The 22,719-nt window shown below is 47.3% G+C and overlaps 1 protein-coding gene across 2 annotated transcripts in view; it reads right to left on the reverse strand.

Moving 5' to 3' along the window:
* SSH1 (slingshot protein phosphatase 1) overlaps positions 1 to 22,719 on the reverse strand; it is a 78,011-nt gene that overhangs the window by 41,083 nt on the left and 14,209 nt on the right. For both annotated transcript variants that reach the window (XM_075898779.2, XM_075898780.2), the window contains exon 2: positions 20,809 to 20,849. In XM_075898779.2, coding sequence (XP_075754894.1) covers positions 20,809 to 20,849 — 41 coding nt within the window. The remainder of the gene's footprint in view (positions 1 to 20,808; positions 20,850 to 22,719) is intronic.

The raw sequence follows: 22,719 nt of genomic DNA on the forward strand, positions 1-22,719 counted from the left end.
CTGATCCCATCTGATGAATACATTGAGGGTGGCAGGATTCAGATTCAGTTACTCAGAATTGTAATACAAACAAATATGTAATGCAGAGAAGCAAGTGTCGGGAAGACAAACTTACAGCAATACAATTTCTGCTTCTTCAGCCAAGAGGACAATTAAAGTGCACTGACTGCTTTCTTTGGCTTGATAGGAGATACATCACCTGACACTTCCTGGACAAGATATGAGTCTTTGGATAGGGTTTTATGTGATATAGCAGAGTTGGTGGAAAATTAACTTTATAGCTACTCGTTTAAATGTTCCTGTAAAATCTGTGAAATAGAAATTAGAACCCTTTAAAGCAACTGTACTTGCCCTACTTTTAACTAAGCACATCATGCATTTTAAATATTTATTTACTCTGTGTAACACATACCATCACCTCAGTTGTACAGAAAGCCTGGCATGCTCAGTAAAATAAAATAAAATGGAGTCTCTTTTATAGAGCTAGTTGATAGCACTGTTGTTCCCACTTACTGCATAAATACAACAATGTAATATAGACAGATCCAGTCTCTAGTGATCTGTACCGCCATGCTAAAGGCCTGGCTAAAGCTCCTGGGCCAGAAAAAAAGGGATTGTTCAAGGGACTGAATTCAATGTATGTTTTATCCTTCACAAGTGAAATTCTACTGCAGAAACACAGATGTGTGTTAACACACCGCCATGGTGCCAAATACAGGCACACTGTTTAGGGTTCTGAGCATTACACGACAAAGGCCAATTGCCTGCACACAGAAGCACTTTTGCCAGAGCTCCTACTAGAGGGCACTCTGAACATTCAGCCCTACATTTAAAGAGCGGCCCATATCTTGGATGCCCAACCTGATACATCTAAGGTCTGATTTTCAGAGGCGCTGAGTACTTACACTTTGCAGTCTGTGGAAGCTGCCCATGCTCAGCACCACTAAAAAAAACCCAGAACCTACATGTCTTAAATCAAGTATCTAGAAACCCAAGCACCTGAAATGAGGGGATATTTTGAAAACATGTCTGTGCTTTATTATCCGCTCCTGAAAGGGTAAAATTCTTCCCATCTCTTCGGCTGAATTGGGGATTGCTAAAGCAAGTCATACTCAGACTGCCTAAGATGAAGGGACCTAAGGTGTGAGGGATGCGCCAAAGGAAGCCCTGCCGCAAACAGAACCCTCTCATCTTAAAAGGCAGTGGGTCTGGACATACACAAACTTGGCCACATTCATGCAATAGCAAAGGGTTCTTCTAAGAGATGGACAATTCTGTACCCCACAATCTAGTATGCGAGGGGAACAGCAGTGCTTCCCTGGCACCACCATCAGCAGCTCACATCAGATAATGCAAGAAAATGCCAGCTCTCTGGTGTGTTTCAAGTCAAAAAGAGGGCTAGTGGTGAGCAAGAAATCCTGGCAAGTTTTTCTCTGAATGTTTTTGACACTCCAGCAACAAAAGGAGATTCTGAGCCTGTACTGTTTGGCTGAAAGGCGTAGGCTGCATTCACAGCATAAGAATGCTAAGAAGCATTTCAGACACTGTAGGCCATTCACAGCACCAGATACAAACTTTCCTTCGGCACAAAGGGGGAAAAGAAAAATGAAACCAGTCATTAAACCCACCAAAGCTTATTCTCCATTATAAATGGACCTACAGTAATATGTGCTGTGAGCTGGCCCAGTGCGCCTTGAGACTGCCACATCATGTTTCACATACTCATCCCAAGTTCAACCGCAGATGCCAGAGCCACTGGAGGGGGAAGAGCAAAGAAACACATTTACCCCAGTGCTAAAGTGCCACCATTTGGAGCCAAGTAATGTGTCTCATGCAGTCAGTCAGTCTGTCCATTATGGATACAAAGGAATAGGGATTGCATTTTTAAAAGCACCTAAATCCCATTTTTAAAAATACCATAGTCACTTCAGAGCCTGATTTCCAGAGACTTATGGAATTTCTGCACTTCAGTTAGACACCCGTGCTGGCCTTTGCTAGCTGACTCCAAGTCACAGAGCTGGAGCCCAAGGGACAATTTAACTTAGGGATGTCAATGGTTAACTGGTTAACCAGTAAGCTTCACCCTTACTGGTTGATGCTTACCAGTTACAATTAACCTGCAGCCCAGCCAGGCTGAAGCAGGCCCTGCCTGCAGTGTGCCCAGCCTGGCCAAAGCAGCCCACCCCACCATAAGAGGGGGACACTCCAGCCCAGACAGTCACCAGCCCACCTCCCTTTAAGCAGTTAAATGTTATGTTAGGTTAACTGATTCAATGGCATTTTACAGACCTATTTTAACTGCAGTGTAGCATGGGCTCAGTCTAGCACCCTGACTCTACGTACTTGCGAGACTGGAGTGTCCCAAAGCTTGAACATCTACAGCGCAATTAAACAGCCCCATGAATCTGACTCAGGGCACCTAACTGCAGTGTAGACACACCCAATGGCGCATCAGGCTCTTCTAAAAATTGGGCTTAAACTATTTTGAAAATTTAAACCTGTTTTTTAAATGGCAGCAAGAAGATCGCGCATCAGCTGAGCAGTGTATTATTTCAGCAACATCCTCCTCCCTGCCCCCCTCCCTCACACACACCCCCTGCAAACTCTGCCAAGATTGGCTTCTCGAGATTTCCCTGGCAGCATATTCGCTTACTCCCCTGGCTGCTCCTTCCTTTCCCATCTCTCTCAGTCTCTGGTGTGACCTTCCCAACTCTGTTCTGGACTCTTTCATGTGTGCTACCCCACTGATTTGGAGATCTCTGGAAATTTTTCATCACCTTCTTGGACACAGCTCCCTTCACTATTTAGGAAACAAGTGACTGCTGGCAAAGCACATCCTGACCAGCAAGTTGAGATGCTCACAATACATTGCAGTTATCCAACATCCATCACTGAAGATGGCAACAGGATTCACGCATGTTAGGCCTCACAATGCTGCCATAAAATGAGGTCACCACCATTCCATAGAGGAGTCAAGCAACGCATACTGGCAGTTTAGTAAACTGGCCAAGACCATGCAGCAAGTCAGTTACACAGCAGGGACCTGAACCCAGGAGACATCACAACCCTCTATTAATAGGCAATACCCTGGCTTGTTTAAGGCCATACATGTGGCACTGCACTGACAATGTCATTCACCCACTCAGCATATTCCCTCACTGGCCTTCCAGTGCCTTCTACACCATATTCAGACTCATGACTGTTCCCTCCAAGACCCTCCATAGTTTATCTTCTTCCACTTCCTCCACATCCCCACTCATTCCAAGCACCTCATCAGATTGCACCCCACTTGTTTCTTTCTCCCCATGCTGCCAAGCTTCCACATCTCAAAACACATGTTTTCCAGGAAGCCAAAAGGTAGTGGCACAGTATTATAGGCCGGGTAACTATAGGCCTGTTAATTTGACATCTGTAGTATGCAAGGTCTTGGGAAAAAAATGGAAGGAGAAAATAGTTAGGGACATTGAGGTTAATGGCAATTGGGACAAATTACAACATGGTTTTACAAAAGGTACATCATGCCAAACCAACCTGATCTCCTTTTTTGAGAAAGTAACAGATTTTTTAGATAAAGGAAATGCAATGGATCTAATCTACCTTGATTTTAGTAAGGCATTTGATACAGTACCACATGGGGAATTATTGGTTAAACTGGAAAAGATGGGGATCAATATGAAAATTGAGAGGTAGATAAGCAACTAGTTAAAGGGGAGATTACAGCAGGTCATACTAAAAGGTGAACTGTCAGGTTGGAGGAAGGTTACTAGCGGAGTTCCTCAAGGATCAGTTTTGGGACCAATCTTATTTAATCTTTTTATTACTGACCTTTTTATTACTGGCACCAAAAGTGGGAGTGTACTAATAAAGTTTGCAGATGACACAAAGTTGGGAGGTATTGCCAATTCAGAAAAGGATTGGGGGATATCATACAGGAAGATCTGGATGATTTTGTAAATTGGAGTGATAGTAATAGGATGAAATTTAATAGTGAGAAGTGTAAGGTTATGCATTTAGGGATTAATTACAAGAATTTTAGTTATAAGCTGGGGACACATCAGTTGGAAGTGACGGAAGAGAAGTACTGGCTGATCACAGGATGACTATGAGCCGCCAATGTGACATAGCCATGAAAAAGGCTAATACGGTCTTGGGATGCATTAGGTGAGGTATTTCCAGTAGGGATAAGGAGGTGTTAGTGCCGTTATACAAGGCATTGGTGAGACCCCATTTGGAATACTGTATGCAGTTCTGGTCTCCTATGTTTAAGAAGGATGAATTCAAACTGGAACAGGTACAAAGAAGGGCCACTAGGATGATCCGAGGAATGGAAAACCTGTCTTATGAAAGGAGACTCAAGGAGCTTGGCTTGTTTACCTTAACTAAAGGAAGGCTGAGGGGAGACATGATTGCTCTCTTTAAATATATTAGAGGGAGAAATACCAGGGAGGGAGAGGAATTATTTAAGCTCAATACCAAGGTGGACACAAGAACAAATGGATAGAAACTGGCTATTAGGAAGTTTAGACTCGAAATTAGACAAAGGCTTCTAACCATTAGAGGGGTGAAGTTCTGGAACAGCCTTCCAAGAGAAGTAGTGGGGGCAAAAGACCTAACTGGCTTCAAGATTAAGCTAGATGGGTTTATGAAGGGAATGGTTTGATGAGATAACATGATCGTGGCAACTAATTGACCTTTCACTATCAGTGGTAAATAGGCCAATGGTGGGATGATAGGAGTTACTTTAGAGAACTTTTTCCTGGGTGTCTGGCTGGTGAGTCTTGCCCACATGCTCAGGGTTTAGCTGATCGCCATATTTGAGGCTGGGAAAGAATTTTCCTCCAGGGTAGACTGGCAGAGGCCCTGGAGGTTTTTCGCCTTCCTCTGTAGCATGGGACACGGATCATTTGCTGGAGGATTCTCTGCATCTTGGGGTCCTTAAAACATTTGTGGACTTCAATATCTGAGATGTAGGTGAGAGGATTATTCCAGGAGTGGATGGGTGAGATTCTGTGGCCTGCACTGTGCAGGGGGTCGGACTAGATGATCATAATGATCCCTTCTGACCTTAAAGTCTATGAGCCTTCCTCCAAACTTCTCCTTGTGTTTGTCATCCCTCCCCACTGTTCTTGTCTCAACTTGCTGGCTGCAAGCTCTCTGGGCCAGGGTCTCTGCCCTCATTTGCACAGTATGCACATCTACAGTGCTATGCAAGGAATAAATACTAACTCTCCTGCAGGCAGATTTGAAAGAGAGTGACTAACCTCCCTGTCAATCTCAAGGACACACATCACTGTGCCCCTGCTTAGCAAGAGAACCTCACCCTGAATCACTCACAGAGAATAACAGTGTTGGCCAAGTGCTAGTCCAGGCTGAAGTTAGCATGCTCAGAGGGATTCGTGAAATGACGCCAACAATCCAACTCCCAGTGCCATCAGAGAACCAGAGCTCTGTGCTCCAATTCTGCCCCTCTTACTCGAAAAGGTGAGGCAAGCTCTGCAAAACGAGCACACTCCGCTCCTAGTGGAAAGGGGCAACCCGGGTTGCTTCCCAAGGCAACAAAAGAGCTTCTCTAGTTGGCCCCTCAAGCTACAGCTGGATCTGAATGCAGCGAAGGGATGGTGGAAAAACCCTTGGGGTTCCAAGAGGAACACAAAAATAAGATAGCAGAGGGACTACAAATGGCTAGAGAAGAGAAAAATTCTAAGAATCCCCCATACATCAGCGGGTGAAAAGCCAAGCAAAATTATAGGCTGTTTTACAAGAAAAGAAAAATGACTCATTGTGCCCTTCTCATTAATAACACAGTTCAAAAAGGCAAGAGACCCATCACAGAATCAGGCAAGTATGCAACAGACTTGGAACAAATGTTTTTAATTGAAATTACCATTTCTAAGCTTCCCGCTGAAAAATGACATCGTTTGTGACACCAGCTGTCTCAGAGCCCTGTGTCAGACATGTTAAAAGTGTCCCTGCTTGCATTAGTGCTCATTAAACAATAATAAACAAGCTGTGCTTTTCCTTTTTAAACATTAACCCTTAAGATGGCGAGGAGTCCTGTGGCACCTTATAGACTAACTGAAGTGTAGGAGCATAAGCTTTCATAGGCACTTAAAGTGGGTCTTTGCCCACGAAAGCTTATGCTCCTACACTTCAGTTAGTCTATAAGGTGCCACATGACTCCTCGCCGCTTTTGCAGATTCAGACTAACACGGCTACCCCTCTGATACTTAACCCTTAAGATGACATTTTACTCTATGGGTACAAACACCATGGCATTCATGTGGCTGGCTGGCTACAACGCATCAGCATTCTAGCATGGGTGTAAGCACAAAACGAGGAAAGGGGACTCCTCAGTGCTGTGTACAACTTTTCAGCCACACATTTTCAGCCTAACCATCTAATAATTCAGAATAGATCAGTATGGATTTGCTTTATGCAGCTATATTTTAACTGCTACCCACCTGCTCATGTAGCTAGCTAGGTGTGGGCAAAGCACATCTCCAGTGACATCCCCTGCACTGTATCATGCTCCAGCATCATCTAAAGAGATCTGGGTAGAAGCTGGCAGCACAGCTGTAGGGAGGGGACTATCAGTGAGTTAAACAAAACAAAGCAAAGCCTCAGTGGGGCAGCTTTGATGATGATGATTGATGATGATGCCCTGGTAGTCTGTAGCATGCCAGCTAGTCACAAGGTGCTGGCTTGCCTCCTCGTTCCCAGCTAACAGACTGCATTAAAAGACATTCAATGCTGTTCTAGTGTTTTGCCAATTGCTAAAGATACCATGAGGTTGTGTCAGGGAAGACCACACAACCGGGAATGGCAGGAGAGGCACCCAGTAAGGATGTTAAGAAGTGGGTAACTGATTAATCATGTACTCAATATAATTTCTATGGAGTATACAAGTAGTTGACAAGGGGCCCTGCTGCGACTCTGCAGGAGGAGCCGGACTCACACGCAGCCTGGATCCGCCTACATTTAAACTGCAGAGCTGCAGAAGGGGTTGGTCCCATAGCTGGAACAAACCGGGGCTGCTGAGTCCCGGCTTGCGTCAGATCCCAGATCTATCCCACTGCAGCTCTGCCTTTTAAATGTAGTAAAAGAACAAGAAGGTGAATAATAGTTTCCAGGGTTAAGAAAAAAGCCCACAAGTAGAACAAGGAATGGTCAGCCACTAAATAGACAGACAACAGTGGCAAGAGTGACTGAAAACCCTATGACCACCAGCAGGGCATTTGCCCAGAAAAATGCAGAGTTGATGGGTTTTAGAATAATTCCAAAAATGGTAGCAGAAGCCATGATGTATTTGACACATCAGTGATGCATACAAAGTAAATACCAGCAAAATCATGCAAAAAAGCCTCTAGCCCAGCTCATCCAAAGCCAACACAATTCCTAGTGGCACACCACAGAGGCTCCGGAGACTGTTTTGAAATGCTCCATGCAGTTGGCCCCGGGCTCTATACAGTACTGCCACTTTGAAGCACCCCATCTCTTCTCCCTGTCTTGCTGCCTCTTTCTGACAGAGGTAGCAAGGAAGGAGGAACCAACTAGTTGATTAGCCATTCACATCCTTAGCTTGAGCCACGCTGCCACTGAAGTTATTAGGAGCTGAGAGCACTCTGCACCACACTGAATACTACATGAAGCATCTTCAAAATCAATCTCTATCAGAGGGCATCAGCTACAGGCAGGGCATTCTCTACTAGGCCTTTTTGCTGCTGGAACCAGCCAATACCAAATGCCCAAATCTAGTCTGGTCCTCATGTAAACACTATTTAGGGGAAAGCACCGGGTTTGACTAGGAGGGATCAGGGTATACTTCCTGCTCCAAATTACAGATAGTTTGCATTGATTTACTTTTGCTGAATGAGAGCATAGTATCAGAGTGGAGTGGGGACAGCAGCAGAGAGGCATCTTCTTTGTATTTAAGAGTGAATAAAAATGGATGCAGTTTGCTGCCTTTTAGCATTTCTTTCCTATTAGAGGCAGGTCCTGATTGGTCTGTTCCCCTTCTGATCCTGTAATCTAGCATGGTGCTGTTGCTTTGCCATTTCTGCAGCAAAGGAAGGATCTTGTTTAAATCTCGTCTAAAGAAAAACAAACAAACAATGCCCTTTTCATTTAAATTAAACAAAACCCACGAAGACTCCCTGTTCATATTGGCTACGTCTACATTGGCCCCTTTTCCGGAATGGGCATGGTAATTTTTGAAATCGCAATAGGGAAATGCGCGGGGGATTTAAATATCCCCCGCGGCATTTAAATAAAAATGTCCGCCGTTTTTTTCCGGCTTTTAGAAAAGCCGGAAAAGAGCGTCTACACTGGCCCCGATCCTCCGGAAAGAGCGTCTACACTGGCCCCGATCCTCCGGAATAAGATCCTCCGGAAAAGGGCGCTTTTTCCGGAGGATCAGGGCCAGTGTAGATGCTCTTTTCCGGCTTTTCTAAAAGCCGGAAAAAAGCGGCGGACATTTTTATTTAAATGCCGCAGGGGATATTTAAATCCCCCGCGCATTTCCCTATTGCGATTTCAAAAATTACCATGCCCCTTCCGGAAAAGGGGCCAATGTAAACGTAGCCATTAGGTTTATCTACAACTGTTTTTTAAAACGCTAGACAAATATGCTGCCCAAGCCTAGAAAAAGGTTCTAGCTCAGAGCCTTTTTGTAAAAATGGTGACTATCTTTTATGTTGCAGGGATGGGCTTCCTGAAAGAAGTGATCTTGTAGGGGGCATCAGAAGCTGCCCATTATCCTACCACACCTGACATCTGAAGGTCAGTTCTGTGGACTGGAAATGGAATGGCAGCATGGAACCTCCTGCTGAAACTCTGCCCATGCCTATATTACCACACAGTGTTGCTGCAAGCATGTGCCCAATGGAGACACTGTTTTCCAGGCTGTTTTTTTTAAACAGGAGCTTTTTCCTACTCCCATTTCTGCAATAGACAGCGCAGAACGCAAAGTCCTAATTACAACTTTCCCAGTTTCCAAGGCCAGACCACAGGGCAGACAGTTTCAAATGGTCAGGAGCCTGAGAACGCATTTCCCCATTGTATGGCACACGCTACGGCAGGCTGCTGCAGCCTTGTCAGGATATGATTCAGCATCCTGTTTTGAACATTTAATACATTCGGCAACTTCTGCCTCTGGATGGCCCACCAACTCACTTTAAGGCAATAAATGTAGCAAGCTACCTAGACAAGTACACAGTGAGGCTACTGTCTTCCCAAATAAATCCTCAAACCAGCCAATGTTCCCTCTGATTTTTCCATGTGCAAAAAAAAAAAAAAAAAAAAAAAAAATTGACATGTGCTCACACCATTAGAAACACGCATCTGTGGACACTCTGCTAATCAGCTGGGCAGCACCTGACTCTCCTGGGTGGCCGCCCACAGCTTACAGGGAACATAGAAGACAGCCACCTTGGCCTACATGAGTCCCTACACCTTCCCCAGCCCAAAGGTTTAGAATTAGTCAGGTCTGTTGTTAAAATACAACTCATCTATTCTCTTCTCACTGCCTGCACACAATTCCTTATACAGGCAGTCCCGGAGTTACGCGGATCCGACTTACATCCGATCCGCAGTTACGAACGGGGCTTTTCTCGCCCCGGAGGACGCGAGCGGCGGGACACCCAGATGCGCCGCGGTCCCGCCATCCGTGTCCTCCGGGGCGAGAAAAGCTGCTCCGCATCTCCCTGGTCTGCTGGCGGGGAGCCCCCCCCCAGCAGACCAGGGAGACGGGGAGCAAAACCTTGGAGGACGCCGGCAGCGGGACAGTCGTGGCGCGTCTGGGCTGTCCCGCTGCCTGCGTGTTCCGCGGCTTTGCTCCGCGTCTCCCTGGTCTGCTAGGGGGAGGCTCCCCCCCAGCAGACCAGGGAGACGTGGAGCAAAGCCGCGGAGGATGCAGGCAGGACCAGCGGCGTGTCTCGGCGGTTCCGCCACCCGCGTCTCCCTGGTCTGCTGGAGTGGGGGGAGGGAGGGAGGGCGCAGCTAGTGCGCCCCCCCACCCCCATCAGACCAGGCTTTTCTAGCTGACGACGCCTGGGGTAGAGCAGCTGGGGCGCTGCCAGGTTGGTCCCGCAGCGCCGCTCCTCGGCGCTACTGGACCAACCCGGCAACACCCCAGCTGCTCTGCTCCAGGTGTCCCCAAGTCAGCCGCTGCTGAAACTGACCAGCGGCTGACTACAGGAAACCCGAGGCAGAGTTGCTCTACCCTGGGCTTCCTGGAATCAGCCGCTGATCAGTTTCAGCAGTGGCTGACTTGGGGACATCTGGGGTAGAGCAGCTGGGGTGCTGCCGGGTTGGTCTCTGCAGCGCTGAGGTGCGGCGCTGCGAGGACCTACCTGGCAGCGCCCCAGCTGCTCTGTCTCAGGCGTCCAAATTCAGCCGTTGTTGAAACTGATCAGCGGCTGATTCCAGGAAGCCCAGGGCAGAGCACCTCTGCCTCAGGCTTCCTGTAGTCAGCTGCTGGTCAGTTTCAGCAGCGGCTGAATCTGGACGCCAGTTCCGACTTACATACAAATTCAACTTAAGAACAAACCTACAGTCCCTATCTTGTACGTAACCCGGGGACTGCCTGTATACTTAGAGGGATGTTTGGCAAGCAGTTTGGATAAAACTATTATGTTAAAAAAGGTGCATAAAGGAGCTAATAAAAATATTTAAGGATACACATCTATGCATTATGGCAAGGGTGGGCAATAAGCCAGAAGCAGCTCACCAGGGTTAGCCCTTCACAGGCTGCTGCCGCTATATTTACCTGTATCTCCTTAGGAATGGGCACTTGCAGCTCCCATTGGCTGCAGTTTGCCCATTCCTGGCCAAGGGAAATGGGGAGCCACTGTACGCACCACTACCTAACAGCTCTCTTTGGCTGGGAATAGCGAACTATGGCCAAAGGGCACTGCAAGCACATGGTACCTGTGGAAGTACAGGTAAATACAGCAGCAGCCCACCAGGGACTGCAAAAGCTGCCAGAGCAAAGGGGGCTGTGGGAAGAGTAGCAAGCAGGGGGCGGAGCCCCCTAGTTTAATGTAATATTCTTTTTTAAAAAAAGCTACAACATATTTCTCTGCTTGCTTTGCTCCCAGAAGCACCAGTTTCAGTGTTTAGAACTTCAGCGCTATCTTCCCCAAAGGCACATTCTTTTGGTCAGAATCCTTTGCCATTCTGGGGGCAAATTAATGTGCATTTTTATTGCTTTAGCTTTCTACTCTTCTTCCTCCCTCAAAGCAGAGCTGCTAGAAGAGTTGTATGAGCATCCAGCTGACAAAGAGAGCAGATCCTCATGAAGGTTTACCGCTTTTCCAAGGACACACTATAAAAACATAGCCCCAAGTTTGATACAAGTTTGGAGGTGCCCTTATGTGTTTAGGATAACTGGAATGGAAGGAGGGAAAGTCATCCAAGCTCATCTACAGCCTGCCTCGGAGATCTATTTCAGAGTAGGGATGTGAAGGACAAAATGGTTACCGGATAGTTGACAGGCAAGTCATCTAGTCGCTCCCCCCCACCCCCTTGCTGCCTCTATCAGAAAGAGGCAGCAAGGTAGGGGAAGAGCTGAAGCCTGGGGCCAGATGCCGGGCTTCACACAGCGCTGCCGTTTTGAAACACCGCATGCAGCCTGAGGCCAGTTGAGGTGTCCCCAGGCTGCATGCGGTATTTCAAAGTGGCCGCGTCGTGTGGAGCCCAGGATTAGCTGGGTACTCCCCCGCTGACCCCAGGCTCCGTGCGGCACTGCCGCTTTGAAACACCACAGGGAGCCTGGCGTCAGGACGCACGCAGAATTTCCAAGCATCAGCGTTGCGTGGAGCCTGGGAAAGCTGTGCACAGAGCTTTCGCCTTTGAAGTGTATCAACAGCAAAATGCATTGACTAGTCAATTAGTCAGTATTTAACATCCCTATTTCAGAGTTGCCCATTAGGAGACCCTGTGTTTGGTCTCCCTTCACTTTCCAAGCCCAGTGCCTCCCCGACACAATTCCAGAGTGTGTCCATCAGGCTCAGTAGAGTTTCAGACAGCCACATGGCTCTTGAAAGAAACTCTGGGACCTCAGAAGCATTGCACACACATTTCAGACCCAGCCCCTACTCCTCAGTCTGTGAGGAAGTCAAGACACAATGCAGAGACTGTTACGAGACTGCGTTCTACAGGGACACAAGATCGGAAGGGACATTCTGGATCATCTACCTCAGTACCTACTATGGCAGGGACATATAATAACTTTATCAAGCCCTCTCTGAAAATTAGTTAGGCTGTTTACATTCTCTCCCCCTATAAGTGGGTGGCTCCAGAACCTCCCTCTTTTAAACCTTCTGCTAATTTCCAGCCTAAATTCACGGTCAGTGTATACCCATTGTCACCATTGTCCTTCAGCTTAAAAGCTCATCTCCTTCCCTCTTATCTTCCACTTGATGTATTAACAGAGAGCAACCAGATCTCCTCTCAGCCTTCATTTTGCAGCATGCTAATCACAAGGTAAGTTAACCTGTGGCAATCCAATCCATGTGAGCATAAACCTGTTACTGTGCAAACAGACAGAGGGGCTGCTTCTGGCATCTACAAAGGCGAGGTGACCCAGGCTCTCTCACTGTCAAAGGAGCTACCTCCTACAGCTGAATTTAATGCTGTCAACAACAAAACAATTATTTTGAGATCTCCAGACAAGAACAGAAGTGTTATGTGCCCAGGCCTCAACACACATTACAGACTTGCCATCATCGCAATCAGTGTCTGAAGGCTCCCATGCAGTTGTCTCTCTTCAACCACAACCAGCATGTTACTGAAAACCCTGTAATTGTGAGCAATATGTGATGACTGGATAAACAAACTTAATATATATTTATAATTAAGACAGTGATTTTCTGGATGTTTTGGCCAAGTGTATTTGAGCAATAGCTACTATTCATAATGGGGCTGGCTATGTGAAACATTTTCCTTGATTTAGGACAAGACAACTTATCATTGTGGGTGATAAAGAGAACAGGTGAAGTGTAATTAGATGAATTATCTATATTACAGGATTCGCTTTATGACTTTCCAAGTGACACACTCTCCCAAATGCCAAGTCACAACAGGGTAAAATCTGGTTTCGAATTTAGGTGACTAGTATTAAGAAACAACTAACCATCTCCTCCAGAGCTGTTTGATACAAATGGGTTCTTCCTATGCTACTCCCTTGACCTCACTGAGGGAGCCTGAGTGTAACGGAGCAGAATCTGCTCTAAAGCCACCTGACCACAGAGATGCTGAGCACTCATCAGCCCACTGATGTCTATTGGCCTTGATCCTGCAAAGTCATGTTGAGATAGACCTGTGCAGGACCCATGGATCCTGAAAACTGCTTGGGAGGAGGGTTGATCATTGTAACAACGAGGGTATGTTTGCAGGTTTTGCAGCACACAAACCAGGACACACCTATGCCAGGCCTTGGCAGAACAGATGCAAAACCTTCAGGCATGGTGCTACTGCTATAATGATCAACTCCCTTCTAGAACCATAGGTCTTGCACACACATATGATAATATGTGGTGTAACTCATCCAGGGCATTAAATGATCCAATACCACCTACATAGGTAAAACCAAACAATTGCTTTGCTCCCAAATGAACTGATTCAGAAAAATGATAAAAGGCAAAAACACAGTAGCACCTGCAGGTGAACACTTTTCATTAGACCATCACTCTACTCCGGGCCTACAAGTCCTCGTCCTCAATGGAAACCTGCACCACACTTTCAAAAGACGAGCCTGGGAGCTGAAATTCATTACTCTGCTAGACATTAAAAATCCTGGACTGAATAGACCAGAGCTACTCAACTTTGGAAGCCTTGGGGGCAACAATGATAGTCACAGCACATGCCGAGGGCCTCAACTTAAATGTGGTTGTATGTACATGCAAATATATATTCAAATAGCTTCATTCACACTAACAGGCATAAATACAAATATTAAGCCATAAGCCATGGCACCAAACATGGCCAGTGTGAGCCAGGCAGCACCTCTCAGACTCTGCCCACAAGACTAAGCAGCCAGCACTTCCCACAGTGCCCCAGCGCTCCCAGTACCTTCTTGCTGGGGGCTAGAAAGGACAACATCCTGTACTCATCTGTTCCAGCCAGCCCGTCTGCTTGCATCTTTCAATGCTCACCCCACCTGGGAGATTGTGCAGCGTATTCCCAGTGGAGGCCATGTTCAAAGGATCTCACCCACAGGTGTTGAGCAACGCGTAAACCCAAACTGCAATGCAGGCTGCAAACAAACAGGTCACAGGCCGTGTGTTGAGTAGCCCTGGAATAGAACCTGGATCTGCAGTTTATTATAGCAATCTGTAACCAACCAACCTCCTCATTGTTTTGTCCCATGACTACCGAGGAGTTAGTGGGCCACTTCACCTAGAGTGGTCCCTTAGAATATGTGCTAAGTATGTATGCTACACAATCTATGCATCCTGTATTTGGCTATGACAGAAACTGGTTCAATAAAAGATATTACCTCATTCATCTTGTCTCTAAAATCCTGGGACCAAAACAGCAACAATATGGGGCTGTCGTGAAGTCCAAAGAGGAGCTAGAAGTGTAGCTGCTATCCTTTTGTGGCAGTGGCCATGTGAGGAAGAAGAGAACCTTCAGCATTATAGAAAGAACCTGGTGGTATGAAAACACCAAGACAACTGTCCTATGGCAAATGAAAATTTTGATATTTCTGCAGTGAATGACAAATCTGTTTAGCTAATTTATGAAAAAGTCATAAATGTGTAATAGCTGATAAACCCTGTATCAGGAAAATTCACCGAACCCTGGCAGACAAATGGTTTTATATTCCAGCCTGTCTTCCTTCTTCTGATTGCTAGGATCCTATTATGTCTTTTAAGTCATTGCAGAATCAAACCCTATTCCCACTACATGTAACAGCATTGCTGTCATGTCAGTCTCCCTCAGTCCAAGATCTCAGTGTTAAGACAAATCAGTGCCAGCATCTCCTGCAGCGAATACAGCCCAGGGCTTTTGACTGCTTCTGCATCAAAAGTACAATAAAGTTGAACAACTCTGCCACCCTATGGGCACAATGTAGAGTCTCTGTTACATGGCTCTAAAAAAGGCACCTTATGAAAGGGGAGACAAACTCCTTCTGTGCAAAGGGTTATTATCCATTTTACATGTTATTTCATGGGCCATGGTGCCACATATACTCCCTCAAACCTTGGCAGAAATCTCACTCATCAACAATAGAAACTTGGACAAAGACCAAGGGTAGTAACAAATTGTTAAGCCTCAATCCTGCAAATACACATGTAAGCAGCCCATTACACTCTAAGACTCTAAGACCGAGGTCAGCAACCTTTCAGAAGTGGTGGGCCAAGATTTAACTTATTTACTTCTATTTACAGATCTGTGTGTCAGAGGAGGGGGGGGCAGGCTGGGTACACTGACATTTTCTGAACCAGCTGCAGTTAGGGAGAACAGTTTAATTTCAATTATTTAAACAGATTAAGCATTTTAAGTTTCTCATATTAGTTTATCAAACTTCATTTTAAATAAAATAAAAAATTAATTTATGTCCAACGCAAAAGGTTTCAATGTTTTTTTTATTTATGGCAGGGGTGGGGTACCTTTATTGGGTTGAGGGCCACTGACCCACAAAAAAATCAGTTGGAGACCACACAAATGAGAAGCAAAAAAAAAAAAAAAAAACTCCTCAAAAGACCCCAACCCTCACTCATGTGGCCCCCAATATAGACACCTCATTCCTCTGGTGTTGCAGCCCCACAGGTTAAGGGGAAGGGACAGGGAGGACTGAGGTTCAAGGGTTTCCATGGGCCAGATTTACTTTTCTGGGGTTCCAGTGTCAGTAGATTTTATGAATCTCCTTAGTCTCTGGGGTGGAAACAAAAATGAGGGGGTCAGTGTGTGGGTCAGGGCTGCCAGTGGGGGGGGGGGCGGGGTAGTGATGGGGAGCAGAATCTGAGTGGAAGGAGGGGTGCAGAAGGGAGAAAGGTTGCAAGGTCTGTATGGGAGATAGGATGCAGAAGCAGGCTGGGAGTAGGGTGTCTGGCCAGGGGCAGGAAACAAGAGTGATGGGAAGGTGCAGTATGTGGCCAGGAGGAAGGGTGCATGAGCAACAGTGGATGCTGGAGCATGGTGGGGGTAGGTGTCTGACCAGGGGGGAGGTACAGGAGCAAAGGAGGGTGTTGGAGCAAGCTGGGGCTGCAGAGTCTGGGAGGGAAGAGGGGAATTTGGGTGCGGGGGTCTGGGCATGGGAGGGAGGGTGCTTACCTGGCTCCGTGTCCTCTTGTAGCATGGAAAGACACCGGACAGCATGCTGCTGTTCTCCAAGAGGGATGGGATAGGAGAGAGAGTTCAGCTCCCCACCTCCATGCAGTGGGGATCCTGACACAGTGGGAGGGTGAAGAAACCCCAACCTTCCCAACTGCTCCCCAGCGGTGTGGGGAGGGTCAGAGAGACAAAGCAGCAGTGCATGGAGTGCTTGGCGCATCCTCTGCCAGGGCCAAGACAGCAGCTCCAAAGCACGGAGGTACAGGAGCAGCTCAGCTGGGTTTTACCTTGGACCTGCCCAGCTCCCCCAGCAGCAGCAGCACCAGATGTACCAAAAGTGACCTGGAGGAGGAGGCGGTGGCTCAGCCAGACCAGGGGCTCAAGGCACCAGAGGCAGGGGGCCACGCAGCATGCGGTAGTGGGGCAGTGGAGTGGCTGAAAAATGCATGACACTGGAAACCAGTCCGGCTGCCCATTGGCGAAGCTCCTGTGGAGCTGCCTTGTGCGCTCTGCGGGGCCGAGGAGGCTGCTGCATTGCACTAGAGGGAAATAGCAGTACATGGAGCTATTTCTCAGTCGATTCTTCCCCACAAGCCAGTGTCCCCATCAAGTATTGAAATGTCCAGCAGGGCTTTCCAGGACATTTCACTTAATGATGGGGACACCTGGGACTGAGTATTTAAAATCAGGACAGTCCAATATGATTGGCATATGGATCCAGTATAGGGAGGCTCGTGTGCCAGTGAAAATCAGCTCACAGGCCACTTATGGCATGCATGCTGCAGGTTGCTGACCCCTGCTCTGAGTGGTGGAGAATTCAGACTTTAGTTCATAAAGTTACAGCTATATGCAGCATTACTCAGTGAAAAAAATATGCAAAATCCCTTTAAGATTGGTATTAATCTCCCCACAAAATTAGGTGATTGGGCAACAAAATGGCAAATACATTTTAATGTTGATAAATGCAAAGTAATGCACATTAGAAAAAATAATCCCAACTATCCATACAAATTCATGGGGACTGATTTAGCTATAACACCTTCCCCCTCCTCCCCCCCCAAGAGAGAGATCTGTGCATCACTGTGGACAGTTCTCTGAAAACATCCACTCAATGGGCAGTGGCAGTCAAAAAGGTAAATTGAATTATAGGAATTAAAAGTCTCAGGGGGGTAGCCATGTTAGTCTCTATCTGAAAAAATGTAAACAACAAATGGTCCTGCAGCACCTTAGAGATTAACAAAAAATGTAGATGATATCTTTGGTATCTTTGCCTCCCTGTCCCTCTGTGGAGATGGTGCTGGGGGAATTCGCTTTTAAGCTGTCTCCCTCCAGCACCAGCTCCGGCTCCCCCCGCTTGCTGCCTCAGAAGTGATTAGATGAGTAGTGACTCGACTACCCAGTAAGTCTAGGCTTATCAGGTAGTCGACTACTCACTTATATCTGTAATAGAAACCTGCCAAATGCAACACAGATATTCCCCAAAGCAGCACTACATCAGGTACATTCAGAAGGCTTTTTGAGACCATATTGATTAGATATATGATTTTGCAAATGAAATTCTGTCATGAGAACCTGACAATAACCCAAAAGAAGAATCTGTCATGAGAACCAGACAATAATCCAAGCAGACTGGAAACAGCCTGCCTATCAAGAGTTAGACCTGCCTTCCTTAGAACTTTGCTGCCTTTGTCTACTTGGACTACTTAAGGACCGCTGATTGCATCATCACTGTGTCCCCATGACAAACAATAATAATTTGTACTTCTGAAGCAACTTTCAGCAAAGGAATCTTTTATAGATATGAATTACTTCTCATAAACCTCCTGGTAGGTTACATATTATTATTTCTATTTTACAAAAGGGTAAACTAAATGTGGTCCCCAATCATACAGTGAATAAATGGCACAGATGGGAAAAGAACCAGGAGCCCAGAATTCTCCTTAGACTTCTAAACACCACTGCCACTAAAAAATAAGAATTGAAAAAAGCTAAAAATTATAAACAGAAGACTTACAAATCAGAGTCCTGCTTAGCAAAATCAAATTCACACTTCCTCTGGTGTATAATAGGGAAAGACACTGACTGGTCAGACTTGTTAGAATGACTGGTAACTCATGTCAAATCACGTTTGAGCCAAACAATACAGGTTGTAATATAGCTGTTTGCAGCTTATCTCATGTTTATAGAGGACATGGCTTCTTAACTTCACTATTTGCATAATAAATAGTGTCCATTCCTCAAAACCCTATCTGCTGCCAAAATTAGAAAATTATATTGGTTCCAAATTAAAACAGCTTTTATGCCAGACTCTCAACATATCTGTGCATCTGCTGGAATCAGCTGGTTTATCAGGTTGTAAAGGGAACTCAAACTTCCAGTATCATGTAGAACAAACACTTTGTGAAATATCTCATGAGCTCAGAGTGTGTGAAGATATAAAAATGCAACTGCAAACAGAAAACAAAACCAACAAATTGCCTAAATGGACATTAAAATGGGGCAGTAAGGCCAAAGAAAAGCAAAAATGAAAACAATAAACTTGTTGAGATTAGGAATGTTAACTATCGGTTAATTGAATAGTCGATTAACCTCATTAATTCTTATTAGTTACTCAACTATTCTGTAGGCCCCAGAGGTGTGGCCAGCAGCCAATGCACTCCAGCCCCATGCCCGAGGAGCCCTCAACCACTCGGTGCTGCTGCCTCTGTATCAGAGGTGTGGGGTGCGAGGTGGGAGCTGGTCGACAAGGGGAAACAGATGAAAAACCAGCTCCCCTCACAGACCAGTTGCCTGTCATCCTGCGCTGCGGCCTCTGATACACAGGCAGCCGTGTGGGGTGGAAGCAGCCCCTGTCCAGGGCGGGGGGCTGAGCTCCCGGATCCAGCGAGAGCAGGAACTGAGCCAGGCTGCCTGCCCACCTAGCTCCTAATACACTTTAAATGCAGAGCTGCAGTGATCCTGTACACGGTGCAAGACAGGACTGATCCAGGTTGCTGGTCAGCCTCCTAAAAAATGTATTGGCAAGGCCAGGGGCAGAGGGGGGAGGAGGAAGGAGGGAGAGGGAAATGCGTGTAGTCTATAGCATTAACCTTTAAGCTTCCGCTTATGGGTTAAGTGACAACACAATTATATCCGTAGTTGAGATACTGCAGAGTTTATAAAACTTACCCTTCAGACAGTTACATTTGGAGATTGTGGGGTAACAGCTTCTGCTACACATGAAATTTCTCTCCAATTTCCTTTGAATTACCTACCTCAGTCCTCTCTACTTTTACTTCTTTTGCTCTTCTTCATGAAATGAATTCAATCCTTAACCATTAAACATTAAAAAACTAACAGAGAATAGCTCCATTTCCACCACACCCATAGAGCACAACCCCCTACCCAAAAAAAGTGTCAGGACACTGGAGATAATGCACATTCAGATCCTTAATAAGCACTGTGGATTAATTTTATAAACAATTTCCCACATTTTTCCAGACAAGAAAATCAAACCTCATTTTAATTTTTGAAGCTCTTAAGTGACTAGATCAAAAATAAAATAACAGAATGAGAGAGCTCAGTGACCAGGCTTCAATTCATAAGAGGCGGGCAAAAGGGCCTCTATGGGGTGGATCCGGCCTGCCAAGCAGGCTGGTGGTCCTACCATTCCCCCATCCCCAGGCCAATCAGGGCCTAGGGACAGGGGAGCACATGGCACTTAAGAGTCAGCCCTGGCGGCTGACTCTAAGCACCATGACTGGAGGGCAAGGAGCAAGAGACTTTGCTCTTCCCAGGTCAATCAGGGTCTGGGAGTGGGGGAGAACATGCAAAGTCTCCTCCCACCCTTCAAGGGGCCAACTGCCAATGGCTACTCAAAGTCTCCTCCCACTACCTGGGGAATGGGCGCCTAGAGGGAACCGCCAGCTATTCAGAACAACTGGCAGTTCTCTCTGGGGAGGGGCGGGGCAAAGACTTCATGCCCTACCCCACACACAGATCAATTAGACCGGTGGTCCCCAACGTTTTGGGGCCGGCACCGGCATGTGCCATGACCTCGGGGCAGAGGCCGCTCATGCATCTAGCACCCGGGGCTGGCACCAGCATGTGCCACGACCCCTGGGCATGGGCCACCCATGCGCCACGCACCCGGGCCCAGCACCACGCATGTGCCATGCGCCCGGGGGCGGGGCCAGCTCATATTGTTCGGCTGGCGCACATAAATGGCCCGGCGAGCGGCAGGACGCCTGCGGGCACCGTGTTGGGAACCACTGAATTAGGGTCTGTGGGCAGGGAAGCATGGAAGTGTCTTAACACCGCCCCTCCCACCTGAGGCCCTGTCCCTTCTGAGGCAGCTTGAGGCCACTTCAAAAATTTCTGAAGTGGCAACCAGTCAAAAATTATTGCCCACCTCTGCTCTTGGATCTGCAGGACAAGAATCTGCGTGCCTGTAGCTCACTGTGGGATTAGGGTCCAGAGAACTACGGGGCAGATGTTCAACAGTGCTGGAAACAATGTTTAGGATAGCATAAATTAAAAAGTTTTGCTCACCTCAGGTTTAATTTGCGATCTTCATCACTGCCAACCTCAAGCTAAGGAGGGAAAGAAGGATAGAGAATGTGTTATGCCATAGCTGTTTCCACTTTATAGTATAAAATTCCTCACACTATGAAAAACAATTATTATTTTCAATGTCCACAGAAAAACTGTACAGTACAGCCATATAAAATATCACCACACACAATTTCATCTGGTGCAAGATGTCAAAGGGGCTCCCAGAGAGTTTAAAACCATTAAGCACAATTTCTGCAGGCCAGTCCTGGAAGGTAGATCAACTTTTAGGATACATCACAAGGGAGGGGCACACATCACTCACCAATGAAGTCAAGAGGGGCTGAATGTATACTCTAAAGCTGGGCTGGGCAAAATACAATCTATGGGCCAGATCCAGTCTGCCAAGCCACTGGATCCAGCCCACGAAAGGCTCACCTGGCTCCCTACCTGCCCCACCCCCCAACTGGCACTCAGAAAAGTTGGCTGCAGGGCCATGTGTGCATTTCTGAATGCTGAGATCCTGGGGTAGGGGAGAGAGGATTCTCATACTGCCCCTGCCACCAGTAGCTCCCATTGGCCAATTTCCTGTATGCAGGACAGGCAGCATATGAAGTGCCCACCCCAGCTCAATTCAGAGAAGCAGACATGGACCCTGCAGGTAAAGAGGCATGGAAAGCAGGGACCCTCGCTAAGGAACCTGCTGGGCTGCTACCTGGGGGTTTCCCTGGTAAGGTCTTCCAACCAGTCTGCCTCTGGTACCCAAGCCCTACCCTCACTGCATCCTACCCTATGCAACCCAAACCTTTTGCACTCTGCTCCAGCCACTAGACACCTTCCCAGACCCTACATCCACTTCTACACCCCATCTCAGGTCACAACTCCCTCCCAGACATTTCACCCAAAGCTGCTATCCCTGGCCACAACCCAAATCTCTGCACCTCCTTCTACATTCCTGCCCCGGGTCACAATCCCCTCCTTCACCCAAACTCCCAGATCCCACACCCCAATCATTTATCCCAAGCTCCCCTCTGCACTAGGGATGTCAACATGTACTCCATGACATGATTAACCAATATGCCTTGGCTTATCTCTTAATAAACTATCCAGTACACGCACTCCCCTCTCCCTTGCTTCATCTGTATCAGAGGCAGCAAGGAGGGTGGGGAGAAGAAGCCAGTGCCTGTGAGGAGCTGGCTTTAACCAGGCTCCTCACAAACACCAGATTTGCCTGCCCCCCTCCCTGGTGTTGCTGTCTCTGATGAAGCCAGCAGCACAAAGGGTGAGGGGGGCAGGCTGGAGCCAATACATATGGGGAGCAGCTCTGCAGACCCACCTGTCCCCACCCGCACTTGCTGCCTCTAGGGGCAGCAAGGGAGGGCAGGAAGGAGCTGGTGCTGGGGCGGAGCCAGCTTACAAACCAGTTTCCCATAGCACCAGCTCCTCAGTGCTGCCTCCCCACTCCCTGCACTGCTGCCGCAAAGCCGTCTCTGTTCATCATAGTCTGAACTTGTCACAGACAGAGACTGGTCTGCAGCAGCAGCTCCTGTCCACAAGGAATCCACTCCAGAGACTGCGGGGAGCTCAGACCTCCCACGGACAAAGGCTACTGCCAGACCAACTTCTCTCCGTAGCGGGCCCAGGCTCGCCATGGAGAGAGGCTGCTTTTGTAAGGCAGAGCAGCTCGGACCCCTCACAGATAGGGGCTGCTGCCACCCTGCACTGTGCAGGGAGGCAAGTAGCTGGTTTTCATGGGGAGCTGATTTTGAAACTGGCTCCCCTCACAGACCAGCTCCTGCCTGCCACCCACCCCGTACTGCTGCCTCTGACAGAGAGGCAGCAGCACAGGGTTGTAGTGGAATTTGCCCCTTGCCCGAAAAAGATAAGGAACTAGCCTAACAGCAGTTAGGG

Source organism: Pelodiscus sinensis, chromosome Z, assembly GCF_052426305.1.
Source record: "Pelodiscus sinensis isolate ZL-2025 chromosome Z, ASM5242630v1, whole genome shotgun sequence".
In the NCBI taxonomy this organism is placed as follows: domain Eukaryota; kingdom Metazoa; phylum Chordata; order Testudines; family Trionychidae; genus Pelodiscus; species Pelodiscus sinensis.